This window comes from Argiope bruennichi, chromosome 1, assembly GCF_947563725.1.
Source record: "Argiope bruennichi chromosome 1, qqArgBrue1.1, whole genome shotgun sequence".
In the NCBI taxonomy this organism is placed as follows: Eukaryota; Metazoa; Arthropoda; class Arachnida; order Araneae; family Araneidae; genus Argiope; species Argiope bruennichi.
In genome coordinates this window covers 127,196,521-127,220,841 of record NC_079151.1, presented here as the reverse complement: position 1 = coordinate 127,220,841, position 24,321 = coordinate 127,196,521, and the positions used below count along the sequence as shown (strand labels likewise).

Genomic DNA, 24,321 nt, shown 5'->3' with positions numbered 1-24,321 from the left:
CTGAACATTGTGATAAAAGTAAGTAATTTAGCTGCTAGTTTCAAAACGCAATTAATTAAATGAACCTTTTACCCAAATGTTATTTGTCTATCCTGCCAGATTTAGAAACTAAAATGGAGTCATTCGATAAGAGAATTGCGGAAATTGAGAGATCTGTAAACAAATGAAATGCTTTTACTTTAGTTGAAATTAAGAGTACAAGAGATAACCGAAAATAGAATAGTAGATAATAACAAATAATAATAGTAGTTAGTAAAATAAAAACTGAATTGTTTAGATGTAAAACTTTTATTTGCCTTGCCTGTGCATCTCATTAGCATTGAACAATCGTATTTTTAAATGAAAAATTATATAATCTTTTATTAAAAAAATGTAAAAGCATAAAATTCAGCACAAAAATTCCAGTGAATATACAAACTTTAAGTATCTTGGGTTTTTAATTCAATAAAAGCAACAATTCATTCTCAAAACAGAATATTTCCTCTAATTAAATACCATAGAAAGCAAAATGGCTATTATCAATAGTCTACATTTTCTTAACTTCATTCCGGAATACACGTTAATAATACGTAAGAAGAGGGTAGAGTTAATAATAAGTAGGAAGAGGGTGGAGGAGAATAGACAAATAAAAAAATACATCAAACGAAAAAAAATCTGAAGCATTAAAATATTTGCTTAGAGAAAAAAAAAAAAAAATCGAGAATTACAATATGAGATAAAGAAATCGAAATAACATATTACTATTATTACTATTTTTTACTTTGATTAATTTTCGGAAACACTCTGTGTAAATACAAAAATTATTTTGCAGGATTTAAAAATTTGAAACTTTTTCAGTTATTCTGTACAAATAGTAAAAATGAATATGCATGTATCTCTCTCTTTGTGTGTGTTGATGCTCTACAGGCCGGAACATTTGGTTTATATCTACAGAATTTGGCATACATATAGTTTTAAGGGTATGAATATATACCTCAAAGCGATTCTTTTGAAGTTCTAATTCGAATTTTAATTAATTAAAAATTAATTTGAATTTTAGCTTTTACCCTCGATAATTTCCAAAAAAATATTATTACACAAAAATAAATTTTGCACCATTTTAAAATTTATAAAATTTTCATTTAAATGATACCAATTTAATAACCGTTCAAAAAATTTCTGAATTTTGGTAATTTTTTTAAAAAAAATATTTTTTGCTTAGTTTACAACAATCGATTAGAATGTTGCCTTAAAATTCAAACCGTTTTTTATTGTTTCTTCAATGATCTGATCGCAATATTTCTCCATAGCTGAAAGTTTAAGAATAAAGTTTTTATTTATTGTCTTGGAAAGTTTCGAGATGGATAAAAAAAGGATTACAATACCGCGAAATTTATAAGATAAATTAACCTAATTGACATTTTACTAGCACCATGATATCATGGGAATGGTCTCTGTTAGAAAATTTCGTCTTCACAATGACCGAAGCATATGTAAGACAATTAAAGTAGCACATTTTAAATATCTGGCAATTTCACAATATTATGGATATGAAGTTATATCTAAACGATTTTACAGAAATTAACGATAACCAATGCCCCCGACAAACCATCTAATCCTCAAAGGCGACTTGTGTTTTCTATATAAACTGTTTATTGTTAGTTGAAATTGCGGAAATTTCATTCAAATTCGGGATAAATCCTAAAGCCGGTGGGGCTATACAATGCTTCGAATCTTAACTCAAACCTTAGATTCAGTGTTTGAGCTAAAAGATTCGTCGGTAGCAAAGACAAATCTTTCTACTCCTCGGTGTGACGAATGTTTGATCCAACGTTTGATTGTTTGAGTAGATTTTATTGATAGTAGAATAAATTGCTTTTTTTCATATCTTTTGTGGTATTATTCTGTTCCAGTTTGGTGATTCAAAAAGAAAGAGACATAAAAATGAATATAAACAACATAGATGACTCTTGCCATTTAGTCGAGCGCCCATACTAACGGAAGACTTGCTGAAGTATTCGGAACATTTATTGACTTGATGTTAAAGACCCACAGCCACCTTAACATCTTTCAACACATATGTTTGATTATTGAACATTGGAAGCATGTCATGTCACTGGATGCTATAAAATATCCAGCGTCTAACTTCCGAAGGTGTCCAGAAGATGTTTTGCTCTGGCTTATTATAAACTGTTTTATGACTTCTAAAATGCAGAACAGTTGATTCAAATTAGAAAAAACATCAGAATATAAAGTGTTTACTGAATTTGGTACAATTTTATTTAATTGCTGTCAAATTACAATTACAAATTGTTCATTGGTAACTGAAATTCGGGAAAATAATTCAAATTTGGAGTACAATTTCAATTCAGGACAACGAGTTGTATTTCAGGAATGTCTTAACTGATTGTTTTAGTTAAGGTATACTAAAGTGGAGGACCTGTTGATGAAATAACAAGAAATATTTATTCGAAGTTTTATTTCGTACTTTGGCTTAAATATTTCGGGACGCAATCTATCTTTTTAACTTTGCATAAATCAATAATGCTGTTTCTAGACATAAATTAATTTAATTTTTCATTTCTTTTTGCAGAAGAACGATTGCTGACAATCCTGAATGAGGTCCGAGGCGAGACCCGCATCCGCCAGAAACAGCGCGAAGAGCTGCTGCGCAAGATCAAGCAGCTTCAGAGCCGGGCACATCAAAGGCGCGAACAAGGTGAGACCCACAGCTGTTTACGCAGTTTGCCGAATTTCGCACGGAGGGCCGAGTCAGCCGCAGGCAAGCACATCATCTCATATATATATATCCTCCTCCGAATCCTCTCTCTCTCTCTCTTCTCCTTCTCTTTTTTCCTCTCTCTCTCTCTGTCTATCTATCTACTTTCCTTTTCTCCTCTTAATGATTTCAGGTTCGCATTATAATACAAAAAGGAGTCAGAGCCAAACCTTTTATTTCATCCTGCTTTGTTTCCAGATCCCTTTTTGTTAAAGCATGTGAACAGAAAGCTGTGAATAATTAAATTTTTTTTTTGGTGGTACTACGATATAATATGATTATTTCTTTAACTACATTTAAGAAATTTTTGTTTGAAATATTTTTAGGTATTAATGACTTATATATTATAGATAAATTGCATAATGGAATATGTTCGATGTAGAACATTCCAACGGAAAAATCAGGCTTGCCATATTTTGCGCATAGCTATTATTTCAGCAGTAGAGAAAAGAATTTTCAAAATTTTTTTTATCAAATTTTTCATTTATTAGAAAATAATTGTACTTTAGTGTTTTCTTCAATAACTTCAAGGCATATTAAATTATCGGAACAAAATTACTTTTTCTTTAAAATTTTAAAAAATTCCTATCAATGATATCAAAAATATAGTTCTCGTGCGATTTAGCAAAATGAATCATAAGGTATTTCAATTTATTCATAATTAATTCTTTAATATATATCTAATAATACTACATATATATCTAATAATACTACATATATATCTAATAATACTACATATATATCTAATAATACTACATATATATCTAATAATACTTTTAATATTATAAAGTTTTTATACTGATATCTTTTCTGTGAATTATATTATGTAAAAAAATCACTATACAGAGAATGCAATGACAGATATATTTCCTTCTAGACGAAAATAAAACATACGAATTAAGTTTAAAGAAATGTTCATATTATGAGGTTTCGAGTTAGAAATTCGAATCTCTTTCTTCCTTCTTTTTTAACAAAAAATCAAATTCAGCCATAGTGTTTTATGAATTGATGCTTTCAATGCTGTTAAAGATGAGACACGATTTTTTTAAAAAATTTTGATAGAACATTCTCAATATAAATCATTGTAATTATTCTGAAAAGAATAATTTGACAAAATGATTTCTTCTAAATTTGGAATTATTACTGGAATATATCAAGATCATGGATTTTTAATCATTAATTTTCACATAATTGCACAAAGTCCAAGCCGTTTCGTAGAAATTTAATTTTTAATATTGAATATTATTCATTTCTGAATAATATTCAATATGAATATTATTCATTTGAATTTCGAAAAGTATTCAGTTTTAATATTAGTATTTGTTTGTAGTTTACAATATCAGCCTTGAGCTGAAAGAATTACAATTTAAAAAAAAAGAATTGACAATTATGAACAATTCAGAGTCGAATTTTAAACATATAACATACATTATTACCCACTAACTTTTATTACAGAAATCAAGAAAAAATTATTCACAGGTCAATCCATTTATTTATATAGCATTATTTTTTTTTATCTATATTCATTCTTTTATTATAAGAATTTTAAATAAAATAATGCTCCGAGTATTTACAATTCATATTAAAATAATTGTAATTCTAGATTTTTTAATTAAGCTTATAAATATTTCTTAGTTTTTTAAAAAAATTATTCTTATCCTTAATTTGATATTTCAACAAAACATTCGGCTTCATTTTTTATTGTAAATTCATGTAAGAAAAATAAATTACATATATCTATTACACAACAGCTTGATTAGTAATAAAAATGAGATGTTCATAAAAGTAAAAGTAAGAAGTTGGAACTTCACTGAAATTTTTACATGCTATTTTCAAATATTATTTAAAGTAATTCTTTTACCTTTCTCTGCTCTTTCTATGAATGTTTAACTTAATTATTAATGTTTAAAAAGACAATTTATCATAGATGTTAAATTTAAAACAGGATTAGTTGAAAAATGAATCTACGAAGGAATGTTGCAAACTGATTAAAAAATATAAGGAATTTAAAGATAAGAATAAGAAAATTATTATAGATTTTATTGATGAAAATAAAGTAATATAACTAGTTCAATGAATTCCAAAGTTTTAAAAATATTTTTCAGATGTAAATGAATTATATAATATCTCTGAAAAAGGCAAGATTATCAAATGACCAAATAGTTAGAACTAGTTTTATCTTGCTAAAATATGTAGCATATATTCATAACTATTGGTAACAAACATTTAAAGCTTTGTGTTATGAGAAAAGGCCCAATCCATTTCTATCATGATAAAGTGCAGAGTCATAAATCATTGCAGGTGCTAAGCTATTGCTAAAACTTCATATTCCGATATTTCACAGTCAGTTTATTTCTTTGATATCGCCTCATGTGACCCTAGGATAAAGAATCTATTTAAGGGGCAACTATTCGTAAGTTCTGAAAAAGTATAATGATAAAGGCTCTATAGAGTATGGCAAAAGGAGACTTACTGTCAATCTTTATACTATGAATGACGATACTAATACATAGTTGAGCAAGGTAGTAAGTATTTCGAAGAGAACGAAGCTAAATAAAGAGGCTTCATATCCATCCCTCTAAAATAAAATAAACTCTGTAGCACCTGTTATTCCCCTTGAGCAGAGAGCGTCCCCTTGTGGCGTTTTGAAGAAGACAACCAGTTGAACGGCAGACCTGCACCCTGAGGTCGACTTTTTACCCATGCGCAACCTTTGCGCTAACGCCCAATGTTTTCATCTGGAAACCGTGGAATCCCTCCACCATACTGTTCTTTAACCTAATTTTCCATGTGTGTCTGTAGTAATAAGTGTTTGTGAATTTTGTAGTGTAGCTGTGTTTGTGAAGATTAAGAATAGTGTATTTAAAACCGGGCAGTTCCTTAGAAAACCACAATACACCCCTATAGCCCTGGAATTTTCTTTTCTGTATGTAGTAATATTACTATAAAAATAAAATTTAGTTGAAACACATTTAAGACTAGCAAATGCCATGAATTTCGATGTTTTTCGATTACGAGGTTTGTTATTCTATTATGAACACCATTTAATGTCTAAAAATGAACTATTATAAAAAAAAAAAAAAACTCTGATAAGATGGAGTCATTCGAACCATTACTCTAAGATTGGTCATCGTTTGCATGAACAATATATTAATATCACCATGAAGCTTTCCTTATTCAATACGAATTAGTTGACAAAAGAATATTTCTTATTGGTATTTTGTCTTATTGTGTTGCCTATAGGTAATATATAGGTTGCTTATAGGTAAATTTGGACATATATAAACAATTCGTTAAAGCAAATTTCAGTACCCCCCCCACCCCTTCCCATCGCTATATGATGTTTTTTAATTTAATTGATGCGCTTAAAATATCTGATTAAATTAATTAGAAACAGATTGGTGAAAACTTATTTCAAGATGGCCAACAATGTGACTGCTTGATTTTGAAAAGAATTTGGGCAAATATATCAATATTTATTTTAATTAATTATTAATATAAAGTAAAATATGAAATTAAATAAGTTAGAAATGTGATTAGATCTGCACTTTTTCTCGAAAAATTCTTTTTATAAAATTTTTAATAAGTTTTTAAAATATAAAGTGTTTTTGTGTTCTGTGCATTTTTGGAGACTTCTAATCCTTCTAATGGAATTTAAAAGAATTAAATTAGTTTCTGATAAGCTAATTAACATTACAGTGGAAATGTTATTGCAGCAATGAAATATCAAAAATTGGGAAATGATTCTTCATCATTCAAAATATTTGGTCCACAAAAAAAAAAAAAAAAAAAAAAAAAAAAAATTGCATGTTGACAAAATAAGCATAATTGAAATTCTATATATTAATCAATTTTCTATGGTAAAGGGAAGTTATTTCTTGGATTGAAATATATTTTGTTAAGGCAAATATAATATGTGAAGACAAACTTCAGTATTTGAACATTTGTAAGAAAAAATACTAAAAACTACTTTTTTATAGCAACACAAATTTATGGAATTTTGAATATAAAAAAAAAGAAAGAAGAAAAGTTCCGAAACGTAATAAGAATAAGATTGATCTGCAAACATAGGAAAATATATAAGCACGTGACCTGTCACTGAGACCATTTGACTCTCGCTTGTGATTTACACCTATTATCTTTTAGGTACCCATCCTTCTCTGCTATTGTTAAAAGCTCGCAGAACAACGATTATCTAATCAAATAGAAAGTGTGCGTTACAGGCAGCGGACGTGTTTTTTATTCAAAATGCCTGTAGAATTAATATGTGCAAATTAAGACACTTCTATTTGGTACTCTAGTTATTGATAAAAATAATGTGAAACAGTAGTTCATATAAATATGATGATGGATAAGTACCTAGCTCCGCTGTTTTTTAAAAAAATGCTTCTTTATATGGTACATTTTTAACTTGCAATGCTAGTTATAAGTTATTTCAGTTAGTTTAATTATATTTATTTAGAAATAAAGTATTTTGTTTCTGTGATAAGTTATCATGTTACAATTTTCTCTCTATATCGCCACATAAATCTGCAAGCAATTTTAATAAGCTATTTTGTATTGAAAAAAGGCTTTTGCAATTCTGTTCAGATTTTAATATAAAAGTTTCTTTGATTAAAACATTTGAGATTAGTGCTTCTCTCTCAATAACAATTTTTCGCACCAAAAGGTTTCCAAAATTGAACGTAAAGTTTTGGTAAATAAATACTTATTTTGAAATCGGAACTTCAAACTTAGAAACATCTTTAAATTTATAAATTTGGGCATGTAAGAATATTCTATGTAAAGTATTCTATAATGTCATGTAAGAGTATTCTATGTAAAGTATTCTATAATGTCATGTAAGATTATTCTATACAAATATAGAAATATTTTAAGCAAATATAGAAAAATGTATTTGTTCTAAATCATTTACAACAATACTATAAAGCTATAGAAATAATACAAAAAAAAAAAAACTGATAAAAAAGAAATTTCAAATATAGAACGATTCAATGTGAAGCATTTTTGCTTACGTTAGCATTCAATGTTTCGCCAAAATGGACATCTGGAAAGGAATTTTACGAATTGGCTATTGGCTTACAGAAGTAAAAAAATTTGAATGTAGCAATAATGTAATTGAGCATCTACTATGTAAGAAACGTTTTTCAACTGGAGTCTTATTTTGACATGAGAATAGTAATGAGCATTTATCAAAATTCAATGTTTCGAAAATTATTACTTAGTTTAAGATTAGAATTATGATTTATGAAATACACAAGTTCTGCAAAAGTGATATTCACTGAATACTTGTAGATATTTATGGAACTCGTTTTAAAATAACTTCCTATAGTAAATATTAATATAAAAATTATATTCATTGGATCAAATTTTCTTAAATATGAAGTCTTCATATAGAATGAAAATAAAAGAGAGACTATAAAAAATGATTCTTTAATTATTATGCTTTAGATATATATTAAGATTTAGAGACATCTTTCTAAATTATAGAATCTGAACACAATTTTTACAGATATTAATGCTCTCTGAAACAGTTATAATTTTTGAATTAATTTGGTACTGTTAGTTGAAGAAGTCTAAAAATATTTGGTGTAGATGCATCAGAGCATATGAAAGCTTATAATAGCTTATAGAACGATTTACATCAGGAAGCTCTTCCCATTCATTTCGGGATAATGTTTTTAAAATGGCATTTAAGTAAAGACGTATTATCTTTCAGACACATTAAATTTTTTGTAATGATTTTTCATGCAAAGTAAAATAAATTGAATGAAAAATAATTCTAATACAAAATTCTGAATGTATATTGGATATTTCATTAGAACAAGTACAAATAAGTATAAAGTAGATAAATAAGAATAGAGATCCGAAGATCAATAAGAATATTTTATGTATAATATATGGTATTGTAAAACTTCTAATATACACAAAACCTGCTATAATTTAATAATTTAATTATAACAAAATTAATTTTTATAATTTTTATTTAATTAATTATAATTTTTACAATGTCAAGTATCAAAAAATAGGTACAAATATTAGATTACACAAAGCTACCGAATATAATTAGAGAAATTATTTTGGTGTTTTAAAATGATTGAAATTAATTGATTAATTAAAAAGTTTAATAATAATCATTCTGCCTTATTGTACCATTACTTAGTAATCCTCGCCTTTCGAAATAGGGACATTTGAAAGTGTGAAAGCCTAACAGTTCAATTACAGTGGATTAGAACTGATGCTTTTAAATGTTTGATTTTTGCAAGTGAGAAAGTGATGGAGCCATTATACAGTGTAACTACTATTATTATTAATGGTAATAATATGTGATGTTATTACTGTATAAGTGCACTATAAGATTTATGAGTATTTTTATTAATATATATATGTATATATATTTCACATATTTATCATCTACTGGCTGTGCATACATTGAAAATTGTCTTAATTAAAGATTTATCCCTTAAAATCTCTTACGCGTCATTTTAAGATAATTAACATAATAATGTAAACATTTAGGAAATTTGGCATTTATGATTTCCAATAACTTTTTTCTGTTTCTTGTAATTAGTTATTCAAGAAATATTGAACACTTAACAACATTTTTATTCCTATTTTGCAGTCCGTGAAATGTGGCGCAAGAGATACTTGGAGGCGAAAAAAATCACACCTCGACTGGAGGAGGAATGTTCCAGACTTCGACAAGAACTGGAGAAACTTCACCGAGAGCTTTTGGCGAAGGTCCAAGCAGGTGTCTGGGCACTCCTCACAATTTCCGGCAAAACGGAAAGGCCATCTAACAAGGTAATATTTGAAACGTGATCTTATTTCAGCTCAAGAACGGTATAATTATTTTTGATCAATAATGTTGCCCTACTGTAAAATGGAGGAATTGGGATTCCAACCGTCCTGACACGAACGTCTCTTCTGATTAGGAAAATTGTCATGAATTTCTGAATACTTTTGTTTCACGAACTTTATCATATCATGTTACCAATTTGGGTCGTAAAAATTTTGAAATGGTGCTAACAAAAACTACAATTTTTTTTGTGAACATTGTAGAGTGATAAAATTGGATACTTGTATTAGCAACCGTTTTAATTTTTTTTAAATATCAATGCATGTAAATCCAGTACCATAATTGAAATATACTAAACGAAAAGTAATAACTTTAAAAGTTTTAAACATTTTTGAAAGGAAGTCTTCATTTCATTTCGAGAAGAGGGTTCTATAGAGAATCATTTGTTTTGGCATAAATTATATATCACCTAAAATATTTAAAAATCTTTGTGCCAACATGGTAAATAATGCTAACATTAATATTAAAAAAAATATATAAAATGCTAATTTTTAATATAGACTTATTGATTTATAATTATAGCACCTTGATTAACATTGTCAACCTTTTGAATCTGAAATTTCTTAAGACATTAATAAAGGTTACAATGAAATGTTGTCTTTGTTAATGTCTTCATTAATATTGCTTTATGTTGTTTTTATTAATGTTAAGCTGAACAACATTGAAAGGTCAACAATCAATGAAATTAAAGGAATTTAATTAAATTTTCATCTGTTCAATAAATTAATCAAAGAGAGTGGATGAAAAGTTAGTAATTCTTTTTGATTGTTCATGAGACATCAAAATTTTAAAATTCAGAAATAATTTAATACAGTTTGCATACAATTTTAATAATCATATATATATATATATATATATATATATATATATATATATATATATATATATATATATATATATATATATATATATATATATATATATATATATATATATATATATATATATATATATATATATATATATATTATTATAATTTTTAAGAAAATGTTATTCTATGCAATCATTTCTTCATTCATGCTTCATTTATAGAACGCACACAAACAGTATAGAAGTGAAGAGCAGTTGTGTAGAGCATTGCTTTTTCTTCTGAAATAAAAAATGCACATGTTACATAAATTTGATGTCAAATATTTATCTATTTAATTGGGGAGGCTAAAAGTAAATAGTTTGCCTCTTTGCTCACCTTCTGTTTGTTGAATGGCGTTAGAAACTTAACACTAATACTTGCTACAGTCTATATCTGCTGAAAGGATCCAAGCAGGAAAAAAATACCGATGAACAAAGCTCTACACAACCTTGTTAGAAGTTATCACCTCTTCATTTGAGTAAATCAGTTATAAATATTTAGTAACTGTTAAATAGACTCTTTCATATTCTTAAGTCCAATTACAAAGCCAGTCTCTCCAATTGTAAATTACTGCAATTTAATTGTTGACATAGATACGCTCAATTCAAAATAATGCCAGACCTTTTCTTGAAATGAACACAACATTGATGTTTAAAACATTTATCAGACAAACTAAAACTGATCATTACAAATTAATCGATTTATTGCTTTTGAAAAGCTAATATCATGATGTTAAGAATAAATATACATTTTGGAGGTAAAGAGCCCTATGTCCATTTTTCAAAAATAGGAATAAAGTCATTAACTTTTCATTCTCTCTTTACACTTTCAGAATAGAATATTAAATCATATTTCATTAAGTGGCAGATTACCTTTATAAAAGACATTATGCCATCTTTTGTTTAAAGGCAAAGATCCATTAAGTCGCTCTTCTGTAAAATTTCATTTTTATGACACGCCATCTTTTATCCAAAGCATACAGAAATATACTGTATTTTTTCTAATAAATAACTTTTAAGATTTATATATATCTAATACTTACTGTTTCAGCTGAGCTACAAAATCATGATTGCAAGATTACTTCAAGAAATTGAAGATCTTACACGGAGAGTGGAAGGTACCAGACTGAAATTGCACACTGAAGTGAAGGTAAGTAAATTAATTTACACCATTTCATTCTAAAGGCCATTACTAATGTGCATATTTGATTCACGATTCATTCGCATACTTGGGCTTAGAGTGGGTGATAATTGAAATTGAGTATGGTATGTTGGCTGCGTTTCTTGTGCCTCTCAGAAAACGAAGAAAAGTTTTGGTGTAAGAGAGTTGTGCTTCTGCTTCCCAATGGGTAGAGTTTTGGAACCTCATCCTTAATTGGGATGGCTTCGGTTAGGACGGGGCTAAGATACGTTACCTATTCTTGAATTATTTCGTTTATGTTTGGACGCATGGAAGCGAAATACATGATCAATGAAACAGGCCATTTCACATTTTCATTCCTTCATTATATATCTTAAAGTGGAAGTATGCTTTTTAAGGTTCTGTTCATTTAAATGCGACTGATTTGCAAGGACAGAAGAAATATTTGGGCTTATTCTACATTAGACAATGGAGGAACATTATCAGCAGGAAAGAGTGGACAAGTCAATTTAAAGATAAATGGGGACATTGTGTGATCATAGAATATATGTTTCTTTATTGAGAAGTCCTTTATCGAAGTATATAAGTGTGGTAGACATTCATTTAGGGTATACATGCATAAAGTTACTGAAGAATTTGGGATGAGGTGGCTTGTTGCCTTCTCTGCGAATGGCTTCGGTCAGGTCGGAGTTCCTTGATTGAATTGAGTATGCAGATATCTTTTACTACTTGACTAACTACTTGAGAAAATAAGGGTAATAGAACATATTAGGTGGCATGGGTAGGAAACTCAGCATTTAGGTGGATTTTCTTCTCTTAATTCAATAACATTATCATATATATATAGTACGAATGCCAATTCTATGGCTAAAAGACACGCGTTTCTTCTTTGTTGAGGAGCTCTTTATTCAGATTTGTAAAAATAATATGCATTCACTGAGAGTAGTTTGACACATGGCAGTAAACGACAGAAACTAACTCTTGATGTTGATAGAGCAAAGATATTAAGATCTGTTATTTATCGCTAAAGTTAATGATTATCTGATTTAATCGCGTAGTCAAGTATTAGTTTTATTTCACTTAGAACACAAATTTTTAATGGATATATCTATGTTTGAGTTAAAATGGTTAGAGCTTTTCATTTAAAATTATGGCAAGGTATAAAAACAATAGAAATTAGATTTACTAGAAATCGGCATTTTGAGTAAGTTTACTTGAAGACGCAACTAAAAATATTTAATGTAAAAAAATGCGAATTTACGACAGCCAGTAAAGCTATTGGTTGAATAAATAAATGTGAACATTTAGAGTTATAATCAAGTATGCATTATCAAATATTACGGTGGATTGTAAAATATTTTTTTAGTGCAACAACGATTTGTTAATTTATTATCTTACAGAGTGTTCAAGCTTAAAATAAGAGTCTGAGAATACTGTATTGGTTGGTTTCAAAATTAAAGACCAACAAGTTTAAACGTAGAAATAAGTGATTCATTTATTACTACGATTTATTTGAATTAATAATTATCTCATAATAATTTTTGTTAACATTATTTAATATGATTATATGCTGATTTGCTTCTAGTTTAAATCGAAAAGGAGTTTAATAAATAACGTATATCGGCAAAAACACTAAAACCAATATAAAATTTTAAGATATGAATATTTCTAGAAACACATAGTAGAAAAAAACTAATTTTAATGCTGCCCTTACCAAAATTTATAAATGCTGCATTATCTAAAATTTGTAATTGCATTTTATATAATCTGTCATTCAACAAATTGCAACTGCTTCAATTTTGAACTTATTTGAATTTTCAATTATTTTAGATTTTGAAAAGAATATTTTTTTTGCTTCAACAATTATATTTACGCACAGACTGTTATAAAAATTTTAATTTAATTTCTTCTGGCAAGTTATCATTGACAAAATAAAGAATACATTTTAAAAAATATTGTAATAACAGACGAATCGATTCTAAGACATTATATTGCTACAATATATGAACGAGAACTTATCTTTTAATTTATTTTTTTTCTTTCCAGTTACGTAGTATGGCTGAAAAAGATGTTAGAAATTTGCGGGAAGAGTTACTGAAAAAGAAGATTCAAGTAACTTTGACAAGAAATCAGGAACAAGCCGCCATGGGAAATGGACTAAGGCAGCAGTACTTCATAAGCGCTGTTTAATTATTCCGCAGGATTGTTTGCACTTTTGTTTATGGGAAGACACGCTCTTCATTTGTGATAATTTTGAAATTGAGAGAAGCCGTCCAACTTGGAATGAGATGATAAAGCTATTTAATATATTGATGAACATTTAATATTTTATCATGTTTAGTGATTCTGATGAATATGAGCCCAGACTTACCATCTCAATTTGTTGATGCATTAATCTATGGACATTTATTTCGATGACCAATAAGTTTATTATTGGTAAAAACTTTTGCTTGAAGCTTTAAGTACATTTTTGTAGAGTTTAACTAGTCAATCCGTCCAATCTAACAATCTACCTTAAACCGTCCAAAATTATTATGTATTGCATTATCTTCTAATTTCTTTATTGAGAGAACAGAAAATATATTGAATATATATGTGTATAAGCGTCCTATTTACCGTCCACTATCGATGTTATTAGTATTCAGAGTCTCCAGATATTTATATGAATATATTATTTTAAATTTATATGTAACTAGTAGATAACGTCCATTTATCTGTCACATGTGAGATTTAGCCAATTCCATGTACATTATTCAATCTTCAATCTTTTTTTGAAGAGAATTTAAATTATTTTATTATATGTTTGACAAATTATTGAGTGCAATCATTTGTGATTTTTAAAATTATGCATGAAAATTAGTTGTAGATTTGTATTCTACAACTAATAACATACATTAATTTATTTCTTCAAAACATGAGAGAAATTCTTTATTATTTAGTAAATAGCATTCGTGACATGTCTATTTATTAGATTTCATGCTAGTATACTTTATTTTAATTTGACCTTTTATTCACATTTCTAAAAGCATCTCATCTGTATTAAGATTATATATAAGATTAAATTATAAAACATTGTATGATCAATGTTAATTTATTATTGTATATTGGAATATTATACATTAATTGATGTTATTTTATCAGTCTTAAATTTGAGTTTTTCTTGTTATCAGTAAAGGAAAACTTTTTCTGATTAATCGTTTACATTTAATATACAAAGGATGAAATTTTTTGATACGTTTATGGTTTACACCATATTTTTATAATATTTTGAATTATAATCAGATGACACTGAAGCATACAAAGATATAGACAGAATAAGAACAATAATTGAAAATCTTTTTAATTTATAATATGAATATTCATTATATTAGAATTTGTATTCCTATTCTTTTACTAAGAGCAATAAAAAATAAGTATAATAATCTAGTTAATAGGTAACAAAGATAATAAATTATGTAAATATATTAAAAGTTAACATAATATTTAACACTTACACTTATATTTGTTGTATTCAAATTCTGGAATTAGAGATTATAAAAGCTATTATAAATAAATATAGTTTATAGCATATTTTGTTTAAACAAACAAAAAAACATTTAGAGATACCGCGAAATGTGTTCAAATTAATTATCTTCTATCTATTTTCTAAACTTTTTTTGCTTATAACGATTTTATACTTTCATGTTTATTAATTCAAAAGATTTAATTGCAAATAAAATTAACAATATAAGCAAAACAACATTATCTCTTAAAATGCAAAGTAAATGATGAGCTAGCAACGCGAGTGAAACGAGTTCTGCAATCATTAAGATATACCTTCCTTAAATTATCTATTTTCTTCAATTAGAAGAATTATCTGTTCTGAAATATATTCAATAGATAGTTTCTGCAGTAGACAGCTTTATTATTGTATTTAATCAAATTTATATTGCAAAATGTAAATTTTAATCTTTTGAAACAAAAAAATGCACATTAAAATCAATTGACTTCATTGTGTGCCAAGGAAATTTTTTAAGAAACGAAATTTAATAATTAATAAAGATATAAAAAGTAGCAATTTACAAAATTAATTTTGTCATTATTACTGATATGCATAATCATATTCCAGATGTAAAAGTTGTTAAAAAATTTAAAAAATTTAACATGGATTTTGTATAAATATCATGAAACGAAAATGAAATAACAAAACATTCTATCGGCATTTCTTCTAACTTTTATCTTATCATGATATAAATTCTAAAATATTCATTTTTTTTACCTATTTCAATCACTAATTGCAATAAAATTTACAAAAGTTACTATTTCCTCCAATTTTTTGAAAAGTATAGTTACATTTCTAATGAAAATTATGATTTTTAAACAAGACAAAATTTAATATTATTTTACTAAATTAGGTAAAACAGAAATTAGATGAAAAAAAAATCCGTTTTATAGTGATTGATGTGCTGTTAAAATATCACTTTTCTTGAAATTAATCTGAAAATACTTCCAATTATATGTATACAAAATCTTTATAATTGAATGTTCTCATAAGTTTATATAACTAATATATAGTTATATAATTTATTTTTTTATTTTATGATTGAAACAATGAACTAAAATAAAAAAAGATTATATTGCAGTTAAAGTATAATTAAAAAAATCCTTTAATGATATTTAAAACTGGAATTATTTAATAATATTAAATCTTGAATAATATTATATATTTATATTGACATACTAAAAATATTAAAAACTAAAAGCAATTAATATTCTATTTGAAACATCATATAAAGCAATGTTTAGTTATTCCTTGGCTATTGAAACCCATTTGTAAAAATGATTTTTTTCACACATAAAAATGGGAATCTTACCAGGTATTTTAACCAATTAAATTAAACCTTCTGATATGAGATAAAAAAATTGTTTATCATTAATAAAACTGAAATTCAGATGCACTCAATCATGTAAATTTGAACTTAACACACATACTCATTTGCCATTTAGTGTTTCAGTTCATATTTGCTGTATAACTTCATATCGTTTCCATTTATTTGAATGCTAGCAATGGCACAGGTATGTAAATACACTTTTATCAAAAAATTCGTCCAAAAATTGATCATTAAATGTAATTTTAATGATGCCTTTTGATATAAATACTTATGAATTTTATGCTGCCTTTTGTACTAAAAGTTATGTTGAGAGATTAATTTAAGTAGTTATTTCTTCATAAATAGAATACTGTTCGTTTTTAGTTGCTTATACATTTATTTATTTATTGTATCACTCAGTTTAATATAATTTTCTTCATACTCAATTGTATAGTAAAAAGAAAATTATCGCTGTGTGAATTTATGATCGTGAATAAAGTTTTCTTCAACTTTTGATTCATGTTATTTATTTATTGTTATTCCTTGTTATTCTTTTTGTTATTCGTTTTTAATTTAAATCACTTTTCCAAAACTGAGTCATAAAAAAAAAGAGAAATAATCGTTTTCACATTTATGAGATTCTTAACTAAAAATTGTTGAATTCTAAGTATTCATAATGTATAAAATCCACTCCTCTGTTTTATCCACTCTGTGTATTTAAAATTTGTTTCTAAAAGTTTTTAATTATTGATTAAAAGTTAATTTAAAATTATTTTAAATTTGAATTTAAAAAATAACTATTGATGTTCAGATTTACAGATTGCATTAAAACATATGCAGATGCATCAAAAATTTCCAAGACAAGCTTTGTAGAGTATCAGAAAATTATACTATGAAACTGTTCTTATAATGATAATGCTCTGCAATCTTTATTAGATAATAAACCATATAATATGTCTGCTTTATGATAGTAAAATTTTGCAATTGCAGACCTGATATTCCAAAATGAAATAAAATAATACTTACAGCAATAATTCCATAATAGTAACGCCACCTGGTAGAGAAAAACAATTATGTTTTCAAGGTTACATATTATTAATCACAATGATAAGATTAGAAAGCCGATAATAAATATACCAAAGTTTTAATATATGAGCCGTTTATTTTTAAAGTGGGGCAAGTCCATTTTTGAAAAAAAAAAATGGGGATAATGATAGTTATAGATGAAACTTGTTATGATCTTTTAATGCGTAATTAATTTATAGTAAAAAAAATAAATCAGATTCTAGTATTTGGGAGATGGAAGTTTTAACACTTAACAATATTGAAAATACGTTTATTTTGAAAGTGGTGCAAGTCCATCTTAGATTGAAATTATTTTTGACCGAATACATTTCGGCAAAATTTAGCTCCGGTTGCTGCATGGTGAAGCAAATGTGGCAGTTTGACATCATGTCTGAAATCTAGGATGTTTCTATCTATCTATCATTGACATTGAAAATCGGTGATTATATAAAATTTCATAAATAACAAAATGCATATCTTAATTTTGTGTTTCGATAATAATTATCCAACTTAAAACACCATTGTTCAGTGACAATGAAATAAATATTATTGATCATAAATTTTTATTGTCAGGACATTCATTTTTACCGAACGATCGTGATTTTGGGGTGGTAAAAATGGCAATCGGAGAACCAATTCCTTGTATATTCCACAGGATTATTATAAAGTAATACGAAATTGTCGAAAACATATGAAATGAAATGCGAGATTTTTTTTGTCAACCCAACCCCTGGAGAAAGCGGTTTTGAAAAGAAAGAAAATACAGATGGAGAAACCTTGAAATGGTTAAATATATGCTGGAACAGATTTGCAAGGGATGCACCATACAAAATGTTCTACAAAACTTCGATAGAACGAAATGCTGAATTTAAAATTATCGATTTGTCACCACAACGAGGAAGACTAAGTAATTTCGGAATATAAAATTATCGTTTATGTAAAAAAAAGGAGATCTTTGCATCTGAAAAATACAAGGACATAATGGATTTATTACCATATATTCATAAGAACTTGCCGTTCATCATAAATATTTTAAAATGATAAATCCTAAACAAAATTCAATTTAAATATATCTGCATACAAACTGAAAATGTATAATTTCATTGAAATTCTAAATAAAACAGAATTGTTTTTTGTTATGATATATTTTCTGCTAGAATATTCTTTGTTTTGTTTCATTTTTTTATCAAATGAATAAATATTTATAAAATTTGAATATTATTTTGCTTTTATTATTAAAAAAGTTGATGCAACTGAAATATTTCTCAATTAAATGAAAGATTACAATAATTCCTTAATTTTGAAATTGTGGCAAGTCCATTTAGTTATAATGAAACCCTTACTTTCTTTAGAAAGCACTGTAAAGACTATTATATTATAAACTTACATTATATGGTACCAAAAAATAAAAAAAATATATCTATTAATACTTACCAATATTTTTAAATTTATTGAAATGCAAACCTTTAAATATCTCACAATAACAAAAAATGGACTTGCCCCATTTTCAAAATAAACGGCTATCTTTTTTAGCACAAAAATAAAAGTGCTAAATTTAATTATTTGAATAAAAAATGTGATTTTTTTTTAAAAAAAAATTGCATTCTTATATGCAATAGAGTTAATTCATGATCATCTGATTCATATCAACTGTGCCATGTCAATGTAATTTTGGAAATCCGTGGTCAATCTTAATGGTGGAAAAGCACGATATAAAGTCACTCTTGGTGACATTCGTAATTACACTTTTCAGCCATTTATGATTTTGCACTTTTTAATGTAGTTAACTTGTTTCTTATGTAAATGGAATGTAGTTAATTAACACGATCTGGTAAAATATTTATTTTTCAAACATGTGAATGAAAAGGATCAGTGGCAGATTTAGGTATTTTGTGGCCCCAAGTAAGTATGGTGTATATGTCCTTTTAATAAGTTGTTAATTTTATTTCATATTTTTATGTTAATAAATTTATTAATAATTTATCTTATGTTATTTTTTATTTTAGTAACTTTGTAAACATGTATATGTTATTATTTATAATGGCTCACATTTGAGGAGCATTCTAGTTAGAACAAATTATTATTTAAGCAAACATTATTTTTTATTATTTATATTATATTTGTAAATAAATTAACAAACATTATTTTTTATTATATTATTTGTATTTTACTATTTATATTATATTAGTAAAAAAATAAACACACATTATTTTTTATTATATTATTTAAATATTATTATTTATATTATATTATAAACAAACACTACATTTGTTAAAAGTTTAATATTTATTAAACATTTAACAAATATTATTTTTATAAATACATTAACAGAAAATTGAACTTAATAAAACAGATATTAACTTGACCTATTGCATTTAATAGTTAATATCATCATAATATTCTTTCATTTATAGAATTTTATTTTAAATGTTTATTTATTTATTTTGCAATTAAGCTTAGTGTCTTGGCCATTGGCATCCCTCAGCCTAGCAGCACTAGGAAGCTGCCTTGTTGAAAAATCACCAATGAAAAAAATATATTGAAATATTTTTGTGTTTAAACAAGGCCCGAGTTATGCAAATTGCGCATCGCAACATAAAAGTGATACATAATACAGAATATAAGGAAACACTGTCCAAATAAAACTGAAAAGACCAGCTGGAAGTTAGCAATGATGCATTTTCCTGGTGTGGGGATATGGTTCATTCATTCCATAAACGCACTTGCGTGAATTTGGAATTCACCTGCAGAAAACTAAACATGTCTTTAGATGCAACTAGAAAAATTTAGAAGGATATAATCGCAAATTTAGTAAAATCAATTCGTATTACCTTGAATCATGTTTGAAATATCGCTGTACTACATAATAGTCCTGGTGATTCAGAATAAAGTAGTCAAATCAAGTAAGTACATTGATTAATATGCTTGATTTTTTGAGTACACGTAGTAATCATTTAATAATATGTGTACTGTAATAAAAATGTGTTAATTCAAAAATCGATAGTTTTATCAATATTTTCATTAGTAATATACAAAACCCCCAACATAGATTTTTTTAACTGTTAAAACCCGGCGGATGGTCCAAGCAATCTATGTTACATTTTCACTCGTAAATAAATATGAATATTTTTTTACTTGGTACTTTTATAAACTGGATTATATCTGCAAATATTAATTAAAAATTGTTCCAAATGCTCTGCAGGGAATATTATTAGAAGAAAAATTTTGTATGAAATTAATTTTTGAATAGTAAATACTAACTAAACAATTTTTGCTTTTTAGTTGCTAGATTTATACACATGCAAGATGATAACGAAGCGACTTTTCAAATGTTTGAGTGGTATTTTTTAATAAAAATTAATCGAAATGCGAATGATCTTTCTCAATAACTTCAAAGAATATTAATGTTCAAAATCTTCTTTTCACACTACTTTAAAATTAAGAAAATTTTCAATAATTCCAGTTAGCGACTTTTCAAATGTTTGAGTGGATTTTTTTAATAAAAATTCATTGAAATGTTAATGAAAATGTTTTCAATAATTCCAATTTTATTTTCGCACAATTCCTCCCAAATTTTACTTTGTTTTTCAAAATATTTTCTAAATATTTTGAAAATATATTTCAGAATAATACTTCTACTGTATTTCAGAAATATACTTCAGAATAATACTTCTAAATATTTTGCAAATATATTTTAGAGTAGTACGCTTTAGTTGCTATATTTATACATAGTATTATTTAGTTGATGAACTTACGAACCATAGTATTAAATAGGTTTTATTGATACATGTGCACTGTATCGGCGCTATATAATTAAGAGAAAATTTAAAAAAAAATTAAAAGATAAGCGAATAGAATCTAAAATTTTATTAATCTATAATGTCTCGACTCAAATCTCTTTTAAATTGTTTTTGTATACGGAATTTTGAATTAAATTAACTATAAAAAACTATTTTAATGTCAAAATAAATATCTCAAATTTTCGGAACAATTATTTTCTAATATCAGGAAACGAACAAATGCATTGAAAATTTCTCAGTATATAACTTACCCATTGTACTTTTTCATTCCCGTTCATTTCCTTCTTAAAAAAAGTCTTTGTAACTTTAAAGGAATTTGATTGTGTGCCGTTTAAAACATTAGAGGGGGAAATAAAACCAATGGAAATGGTTTCCTCGAAATGTTTCTGCATATTCACCAGTTAAGATCTCATCTCCCCCTCCCCCAGTTTACAGATCTTGACTGAAGTTGTAAATGCCTCGTGTGGCATTAGCAGCCAAAATACACGAAATATGCATTGAAATTTGCAGATCTATGGCATGAATCTCACATTTCTTGTCTATCTGTCATAAGATTATTACTTTTAACGCTTTTCTGACAGCTAATTAAACCAAAATTTGGAACGGGACTGCAATTGTAATCACTAGACAGCATAACGAATTTCATTGATTTAAACCATTGCGTTTATGAGTTATTAAGTTTAAATACATGCGAAAGTACGAACTGGCAGACGGTCAATCCTATGATAGATGTGATAAAACACTTAATAGGAATTTATATTTTTGATGCTAAACTTTTGTACCAAATTTTATCGACTTCACTACTATTACTACTACTTGCTCTTCGGACTTATCGAGTTCATTTGTAATAGTTCAAAAGTTGATAAAAATCTACAAATTTTGTCATATACCAAATTACATCCCTCTAACTCCAAGTGCTTTTCAGTTATCCTGCTCTCAGAATATCCTGCGCTTCGAATTCAGAAACGTCTGAAAAGTGAAGAATCTTCAAAAGCTCGACTTTGAATATTGTGACGATTACAATACTTCTTCTATACATCGCTCATGAGAAAGTAAAAATGCTAAGGATACAAATTTAATGATTTAATTAGAATTCAGAAACGAATACCATGATAATCAAAATTAATTGATTATTTAAATAAAATTAAAATTTAATCATTATTCTGTAAAATTCCCATGAATGAAAGGATTATTGAATTAACATATCAATTTTAATTTCTATCTAGTATTACAAAATGGTTTAAAATATATTTCCATATTGTGGTTACTATTTTACTGTTTTTTTTTAATTCTGACATCGTGCACCGACAGGAGTTCTTGAAATAAAAGTAATATTATTATTATTAAGCGTTGCGATATTATTTAAATTTCAGTTTACTAAATTATGAAATATGCTGAAATTCATAAAAATTTTCCTGAATGTTAAGAAAAACAATATAACAATTTTGAAATCGCATTAGAAAACAATACAATATTATTTATTATACTGAAAACTAAAGAAATATTTTGTCGTATTTCGAAAGTACATCGTACTTGCTAGATTTTTGCTTTTTAACTTCCATTTTAAGTAAAAATTTTATTTATGTATTCGAATGTTACTTAGAAAATTAATCTTATGAAAACTAAATAGATGAAAACTTCCGTTCGAATTTCCCTGAAGGAATTTGTAAAAATCAAGAAATGCTGTTTTTTTTTAAAACAAAATAATATTTGATTATAGTAGAATTTTTAATAACAAAAATAAAATAAAATTGGATTTAATGATGTCTTTTCATTATGTTCATCGTAAATATGGTAATAATATCCATTGTACTTATTGCAGGAAGAAATGTGTGACATAATAGCATAGCATAAGACAACGTGTCATAAGATGTCATATATATATCACGTTCGTCACTTGCCTCTGATATTTTTTGAATTTATTCTGCAAAAAGCAACGAAAGCAGAAAGGAATAAATTAATTCTCATGTGACTCCTCACAAATGCTCTGGGGAAATTTAGACATCCATTGCAGTTTTTGCATGAGGTAGAAATAACTGACATGGCAGCATTACATAAGACAATTTGCAATAGGATGCGTTGCTATGTTTTCCGTGTGATTCTGGCAGTATCTGAATATACTCTATTTGAAAGAAAAAAAAATAGTGTGAAGTCAGTTAATGCTGATGTAATTCACGTCAAATGCTCCTTGGGATAAATTCCTTATTCCTATAATTACTATAACTCTTTTAAATTCCTTAAATATGGAATTTATTATTCTTGCATAAAGACGAAATAAATGGCAAAATTGGATAATGTAACATAGCATTCAGTAAGATGGCATTTGACGTTACGTTTATCATGTGATTATGACGCACCTGAATTTAATAAGTTAAAAGTTTTTCATTTTTTTAAGCATTTGTACATCTGTTAATTCTTCATTAAAGATTAATTTGAATTTCTGAAACAAGTTATGATATTTCGGAAAATAAAAAGTACAGTACATACCATTTCCCGAATATGTCAACATGCACTTAGAAAACTGATTTAAAACTAGTATATTCAGATACGTGCTTTAATATTTTTGAATGAATGATTTATTGCAAATAAAATTTCTCATGAATTTTTAAAATCTAACAACATAAATCATGAATAAACATATCACTACGAAAACATCGTCAGCAAAAGATAATCAAAATGATTACTTCTAAGTGCTGTAAGTGCTAAAAGATTTAAGGTTATTGAATAATCATTTTTCATGAACCTACTATCCGACTATTTATATAGTGATGACGGAAAGTGCTTCAGAAGTGGTGTTTTATACTTGTTTCGTCAAAACTTAACCTCTTAATGTCATGCTTACAATTACATTTTTAGTTATTTTAAGTCATAAAGTTTTTCAGCTTGTCTCTGTATAAAATACGAACACTTCTATATAATTTTCTCCAGTAAAAATGTTTTCTATAAACTGAAATATTGTAGGTTTTTTTTTATTCAAAATTCATTTTACAGTCGATGAT

The 24,321-nt window shown here is 26.6% G+C and overlaps 1 protein-coding gene and 1 long non-coding RNA gene across 4 annotated transcripts in view; one reads left to right on the top strand and one right to left on the bottom strand.

The window, feature by feature from the left end:
* Positions 1–14,539, top strand: part of LOC129971427 (scaffold attachment factor B2-like) — a 181,629-nt gene extending 167,090 nt beyond the window's left edge. For 2 of the 3 annotated variants that reach the window (XM_056085185.1, XM_056085202.1), the window contains 4 exons: positions 2,573–2,761; positions 9,381–9,562; positions 11,518–11,616; positions 13,654–14,539. In XM_056085185.1, coding sequence (XP_055941160.1) covers positions 2,573–2,761; positions 9,381–9,562; positions 11,518–11,616; positions 13,654–13,797 — 614 coding nt within the window. In that variant the 3' untranslated portion in view covers positions 13,798–14,539. The remainder of the gene's footprint in view (positions 1–2,572; positions 2,762–9,380; positions 9,563–11,517; positions 11,617–13,653) is intronic. The other variant, XM_056085193.1, reaches the window with a different exon arrangement.
* LOC129971444 (uncharacterized) overlaps positions 1–23,888 on the bottom strand; it is a 49,730-nt gene extending 25,842 nt beyond the window's left edge. Inside the window, exons 1-2 of the long non-coding RNA XR_008784801.1 lie at positions 23,810–23,888; positions 17,484–17,511 (exon numbers count right to left, since the gene is read on the bottom strand). This is a non-coding gene — a long non-coding RNA (uncharacterized LOC129971444). The remainder of the gene's footprint in view (positions 1–17,483; positions 17,512–23,809) is intronic.
* Between the last annotated feature and the right edge of the window lie 433 nt (positions 23,889–24,321).